At 44.5% G+C, this 6777-nt stretch overlaps 1 protein-coding gene across 1 annotated transcript in view; it reads left to right on the top strand.

The window, feature by feature from the left end:
* Positions 1-4861: 4861 nt before the first annotated feature.
* The window catches only part of HERC6 (HECT and RLD domain containing E3 ubiquitin protein ligase family member 6), a 64912-nt gene continuing 62996 nt past the window's right edge, over positions 4862-6777 (top strand). Inside the window, exon 1 of the mRNA XM_050790429.1 lies at positions 4862-5487. Coding sequence (XP_050646386.1) covers positions 5289-5487 — 199 coding nt within the window. The 5' untranslated portion in view covers positions 4862-5288. The remainder of the gene's footprint in view (positions 5488-6777) is intronic.

Here is a 6777-nt window from a genome sequence, read left to right as displayed (position 1 = left end):
TACAAAGCTAGCAACCAAATCAGCATAGTATAAAAACAGACACACAGATCAATGGAACAGAATATAGAATCCAGACATAAATCCACACACTTAGAGCCAACTCATTTTTGACAAAAGATGCCAAAAATATACAATAGGGAAAGAGGACAGTCTCTTCAATAAATGGTGCTGGGAAAACCCAACAACCCCATGCAGAAGAATGAAACCAGACCCCTGGCCGGGTGTGGTGGCTCATGCCTATAATCCCAGCACTTTGGGAGGCTGAGGAGAATGGATCACCTGAGGTCAGGAGTTCAAGACCAGCCTGGCCAACACAGCAAAACTCTGTCTGTCCTAAAAATACAAAAATTAGCCAGGCATGATGGCAGATGCCTGTAATTCCAGCTACTCAGGAGGCTGAAGCAGGAGAATCACTTGAACCTGGGAGTTGGAGGCTGCAGTGAGCAGAAATGCCATTGCACTCTAGGCTGGCAGACAAGAGCAAAACTCTGTCTCAAAAAAATAAAAGAAAGAAAGAAACTACACCCATGTACAAAAATCTGCCGAGACCAGCTCGGTTGGGGCCCTAACCCAGGGGTGCTAGAGGAATTAAAGACATACACACAGAAATATAGAGGTGTGAAGTGGGAAATCAGGGGTCTCACAGCCTTCAGAGCTGAGAGCCCTGAACAGAGATTCGCCCATGTATTTATTCACAGCAAGCCAGTCATTAGCATTGTTTCTATAGATATTCAATTAACTAAAAGTATCCCTTATGGGAAACGAAGGGATGGGTAGAATTAAAGGAATAGGTTGGACTAGTTAACTGCAGCAGGAGCATGTCCTTAAGGCACAGATCGCTCATGCTATTGTTTGTGGCTTAAGAATGCCTTTAAGCGGTTTCCCACCCTGGGCGGGCCCAGTGTTCTTTGCCCTCATTCCCATAAACCCACAACCTTCCATCGTGGGCGTTATGGCCACCATTAACATATCACAGTGCTGCAGAGATTTTGTTTACGGCCAGTTTTGGGGCCAGTTTATGGCCAGATTTTGGGGGTCTTGTTCCCAACAAAAATCAAATCAAAGTTAATTAAAGACTTAATATAAGACATGAAACTACTAGAAGAAAACGTTGGGGAAAAGCTTTAGGACATTGGTCTGGGCAACAAATTTTGTGGAAGATCTCAAAATCACAGGCAACAAAAGCAAAAATAGACCAGTGAGATTATATCAAGTGAAAAAGCTTCTGCACAGCAAAGGAAACAATCAACAAAGTGAAGAGACAACCCACAGAATGGGAGAAAAATATTTGCAATCTATCTGACAAGGGATTAATAACCATATTATTATAAGAAACTCAAATAACTCAACAGCAAAAAAATCTGATTTTAAAATGGGCAAATGATCTGAACAGAGATTTCTCAAAAGCAGACATACAAATAGCCAACCAGTATATGAAAAAATGCTCAACATCACTAATCATCATAGAAATGCAAACCAAAACCATGAGATATCATCTCACCCCAGCTATAATGGCTTTTACCAAAAGGGAGTAAGGATTGCTGGTGAGGATGTAGAGAAACGTACACTTAAGTTAGTGTACATTTCATACATTGTTGGTGGGAATGTAAATTAGTACAGCCACTATGGAGAACAGTATGGAGATTCCTCAAAAAACTAAAAATAGAAATACCGTATGATTCAGCAATTTCACTACTTGGTGTATATACAAAAGAAAGGAAATCAATATATCAAAGAGACATCTGCACTCCCACATTTATTGCAGTACTATTCACAATAGCCCAAATTTGGAATCAGGCTAAGTGCCCATCAACAGATGAATGGATAAAGAAAATGTGGTACATACACGTAATGAAATATTCTTCAGCCATAAAAAAAAGAATGAAATTCTGTCATTTTTGCAACAACATGGGTGGAATGGTCATTATGTTAAGTGAAATAAGCCAAGCACAGAAAGACAATTATCACGTGTTTTCACTCACATGTCAGAGAGTTAAAAAAAAAAAAAAGAGTGAACCTCATGAAGATAAGGAGTAGACTGTTGGTAACCAGAGCCCAGGAAGAATGGGGGTGGTGGTGGGGAAAATGAAGAGAGGTTGATTAATGGGTACAAATATACATTTGGATAGAAGAAATAAGACCTGGTGTTCAACAGCTCAGTAGAATGACTATAGGTACATTTCAAAATCACTAGCCAATAATAATTTGAATGTTCCTTTTTTTTTTTTTTTTTTTTGAGATAGGGTCTGGCTCTGTCGCGCAGGTGGGAGTGCAGTGGCGTGATCTGGGCTCACTGCACCTTCCACCTCCCAGGCTCCAGGCTCAAGCAATCCTCCCACCTCAGCCTCCCATGTAGCTGGATCTACAGGTATGTGCCAATACGCCCAGCTATTTTTTGTGTTTTTGGTAAAGATAGGGTTTCACCATGTTGCCCAAGCTGGTCTCCAACTCCTGAGCTCAAGTGATCCTCCCATCTCGGCATCCTAAAGTGCTAGGATTACAGGCATGAGCCACTGTGGCTAGCCCAAGATAAATTACTTAAGGAGATAGATATCCCAATTTGATAATGTGTCAAATTATCATATGTACCCCCAAAACATGTACATCTATTATGTATCAATAAAAAATTTTTTAGGCCAAGATTGGTGGCTCATGCCTGTAATCCCAGCACTTTGAGAGGCTGAGGCAGGCAGATCACTTGAGGTCAGGAGTTCGAGACCAGCCTGGCAAACATGGTGAAACCCCATCTCTACGAAAAATACAAAAACTAGCCAGGTGTGGTAGTGCCCGCCTATAATCTCAGCTATTCAGGAGGCTGAAGCAGGAGAATCGCTTGAATCGGGGAGGTGGAGTTTGCAGTGAGCTGAGATCATGCCACTACACTCCAGCCTAGGTGGCAAAGCGAGACTCTGTCTCAAAAAAAAAATTTTTTTTTAAAGAAATAATATGAGGGCTCAGTGTCTTATGGTAATAATACCAAACTCTTACATTCTGTGCTTGAGAAAAGAAAGAAACATTAAGAAATTACTATTCAGAAAAAGGTTATATTTGGTATATAAGAAAACAGAACCAGAAATATTAATACTATTCACTGACTCACTACTCATCAATCCAATTGTCCAATATACCCTTATTAGCATCTACCTAGTTCCAGGTACTCTTGAAGTAGAAAAATAAAGAACATTTGTTCTTCTCTTTAAAGAACTTGGAATATGGTCATAAAGAGTGGTGAACTGAAATTATATAAATAGGTTTTATAATAGTTTCTTTAAAAAAGTCAATAATGCTGATGATGGCTAACATTGTCAAAGTTGCCAAATCTAAAAACCAGTGCTCAGCTGGACATGGTGGCCTGTAATCACAGCACTTTGGAAGGCTGAGGTAGGCAGATCACCTAAGGTCAGGAGTTCGAGATCAGCCTGGGCAACATGGTGAAACCCCATCTCTTCAAAAAATACAAAAGCTAGCTGGGCGTAGTGGCACATGCCTGTAGTCCCGCTACTTAGGCGGCTAAGGCGGGAGGATCACTTGAAGCTGGGAGGCGAAGGTTGCTGTGAGTTGAGATGGTGCCATTGCACTCCAGCCTGGGCGACAAGAGCGGAAACTCAGTCTCAAACAAACAAATAAATAAATACAAATCAGTGCTCAATCCTTACCTTGCTCTACAAGAAATTGACAAGAGTTGATCCTTCCCTTATTCATTACTTGCTCTGTCTATAACTCCCTCTCCTGGTTTTCCTCCTATGATCAGTCCTCTAGCCTCTGCCACATTGTTGCCACATTCACCCCCTGGGGGTTCTCATTCAGCCATCTGGCTTTAAGCATCATCTCTACACTGATGGCTCCCAATTTTCTGACTACACCCCAGCTTCTCTCTACAACTCCAAAACAGTTTATCCTATTGCCTTCTTGATTAACAAGCATCTCACAGTTATTACCAATCTATACTCCAGACCCACATAGCTCTAAACCTGCACCTTCCTCACGGTTTCCCAGTCCAGTAGAGTTTACCTTGCAGTAACCCCTAAGCCAACCCTGGAGTAATCCCTAATCCCTTTTCTTCTTTCCCCCCAATTTCTAATCCGTCATCAAATCTGTGGACTCTTACTTTCAAAACATGTCTTGAATCTAATAACTTCTCTCTTCCCTTCTAGGATATCACTTGACCTGGACTCTGAAGTAGTCTCTGCTAATTGGCTTTCTGCTTCCATTTGTGTCCTATTATGTTTCACACAGCAGCCAGATGAATCTTTAAAAACTAAAGTCAGATCATGGCTCTTCTCTATTCAAAACCTTCCAACTGCTGCTTTTCATCCTCTGCCCTTAGGCAATATCACGACTCATTCCCTCATTTCCCATGTCCCCTCAGCTCTCTGCACAAATATCACTTCATCAGGGAGATCTTTCCTAATATCTCAAATACCAGTGCCTTCGGCCTCCACCCTCTGGTTCCTGTTGTATTTTTCGTTGCCCCTTGATATTACACTTATGTGTTTTATGTAAACGCATCAAGAGGATCTTGTCTTTCACTAACTGTATTTGCAGGTCGGGCGCGGAGGCTCAGGCCTGTAATCCCTGCACTTTGGGAAGCTGAGGGGGGGGGGGGGATCACTTGAGGTCAGGAGTTCGAGACCAGCCTGGCCAACATGAGGAAACCCCATCTTTACTAAAAATACAAAAATTAGCCGGACGTCGTGGCGCACGGCCGTAATCCCACCTACTCTGGAGGCTGAGAGTGGAGAATCGCTTGAACCCGTGAGGCGGAGGTTGCAATGAGCCGAGATGGTGCCACTGCACTCCAGCTTGGGCAACAGAGCGAGACTCCTCCGTCTCAAACAAACAAACAAAAAACAAACTTGTATTTTCAGTGCCAAAAAAGGTCTGGAAAGAGGTGGGCACTCGGATGCTTCAATTCTAACACTTTAGATATCTATTAAATTATCCCAACATATTAGATTTGCTGAATTGCTGTCCATATTTCGTAGATGTGATAGCTGAAGCACGGAATCATGAGGTAACCTACTCAAAGTGGCATTAATGACTCATAAATGGCTTAGGATATAAACCCAGGTTCAACACCCGGGACGCCCTCTCTGCTCTTCAGCACTTGAAGTTCAGGCAGCAGAGAGAGCTGAAGTGGAGCCAGGGCTGCGCTCCTGGGGCGGGTTGAAGACAGGGTGAGCATCTTTATATCCTGGAAATCATCGCGCACCCAGTCACCAGCGTTCGGGAGCCTGTCGCAGCGGGACGGACGGAATCCGGAGCAGGCGACAGGGCGCAGAAGCGGGATGTATTTCTGTTGGGGCACCGACTCCAGGGAGCTGCAGCGCCGGAGGACGGAGCGCAGCCCCGGGGCTGAGCTACTGCAGGCGGCCAGCGGGGAGCGCCACTCTCTGCTGCTGCTGACCAACCACAGGGTCCTCTCGTGCGGAGACAACAGCAGGGGCCAGCTGGGCCGCAGGAGAGCGCCGCGCGGGGAGCTGCCAGGTGAGCGCGGGGCCCCAGGTGCGGGGTGTGGGGACCCCAGTGCATGGGCGCGGGGGCTTGGGTACCGGGCGCAGAGAACCGGGTGCGGGGCGCTGGGACCCCGGGTGAGGGGCGCGGGGGCCCAGGTGCAGGGAGTGGCTCAGATGCTGGGCGCCGCGGGCCAGGCAGGGAGGGGTGTTGGGAGCCTCGGATCCCTCCGGACCAGAAGAGCCACAGGAACCGGGAAAATGGTGCCCTGTGCTACGAAGAGCAGCTTCCTCAGTTTCGTTTTCCCGATGCCCCTCGGATTTGTTTCGGTTTCCAATTCAAGTTCAAAGCGAAACTGAGAGCCGAAACTAACCTGGTCAACGCTGCTCTGGACAGAGATGTGGTCCCTCCGGCTTGCCTTGCAGACAAATCCTCGCCTGCACGGTTCTACCTGGAGAAGGCAGCCTGACCTTACAAACGTGGTTTGTGGGTTGGACACCTGTATCTCCCTTAGAAATACACTGGGACCTTTTTTTTCTTTAAAAATATGTGATAGGCTGGGCGCAGTGGCTCACTCCTATAATCCCAGCACTTTGGGAGGCTGAGGCCGGCGGATCACGAGGTCAGGAGATCGAGACCATCCAGGTCAATATGCTGAAACCCCGTCTCTGCTAAAATACAAAAAATTAGCCGGGCGTGGTGGCGTGTGCCTGCAGTCCCAGCTACTAGGGAGGCTGAGGCAGGGGAATCGCTTGAACCCGGGAGGCGGAGGTTGCAGTGAGCTGAGATCGCGCCACTGCACTCCAGCCTGGCAACAGAGCAAGACTCCGTTTCAAAATAATAATAATAATAATAATAATAATAATAATGAATATATATTGTTTATATATGATAATACAATAATCGTTATGGATTATTGTAGAAATACGAGAACAAAATCACCGTAGCTCCAACACCCAAAGATAACTCCTAACATTTTGATGCATTTTCTCCCTGTCTACTTTTTTCTATGTATATAATCTTTATAAAAATCATGTCATTATAGATTTGTATATGCAGTATTCATGCAACTCTGAACACTGTGTTTTCATCAAACATAATCTTATGAACATATTACCCTTTTATTGTGTATGTTTTGAAAATATATTTTAAATTGCTACATAACATTCTAAACTCTGAGAGTACCATAATTATTCTCTTTTTGTGGAAATTAGATTGTTTCCCACTAGGGACTTTTATAAATAATACTGATTGATATTCTTGTAAGCAAATATTTGACCACATTTCTGATGACTTGCTGAGAAAAGTTTCAAAAGGTGTGTG

The sequence above is a fragment of the Macaca thibetana genome, chromosome 5 (assembly GCF_024542745.1).
Source record: "Macaca thibetana thibetana isolate TM-01 chromosome 5, ASM2454274v1, whole genome shotgun sequence".
NCBI classification, from domain to species: domain Eukaryota; kingdom Metazoa; phylum Chordata; class Mammalia; order Primates; family Cercopithecidae; genus Macaca; species Macaca thibetana.
Note: the sequence above shows the minus strand (reverse complement) of the source record. Positions and strands in the feature narration are given on the sequence as shown.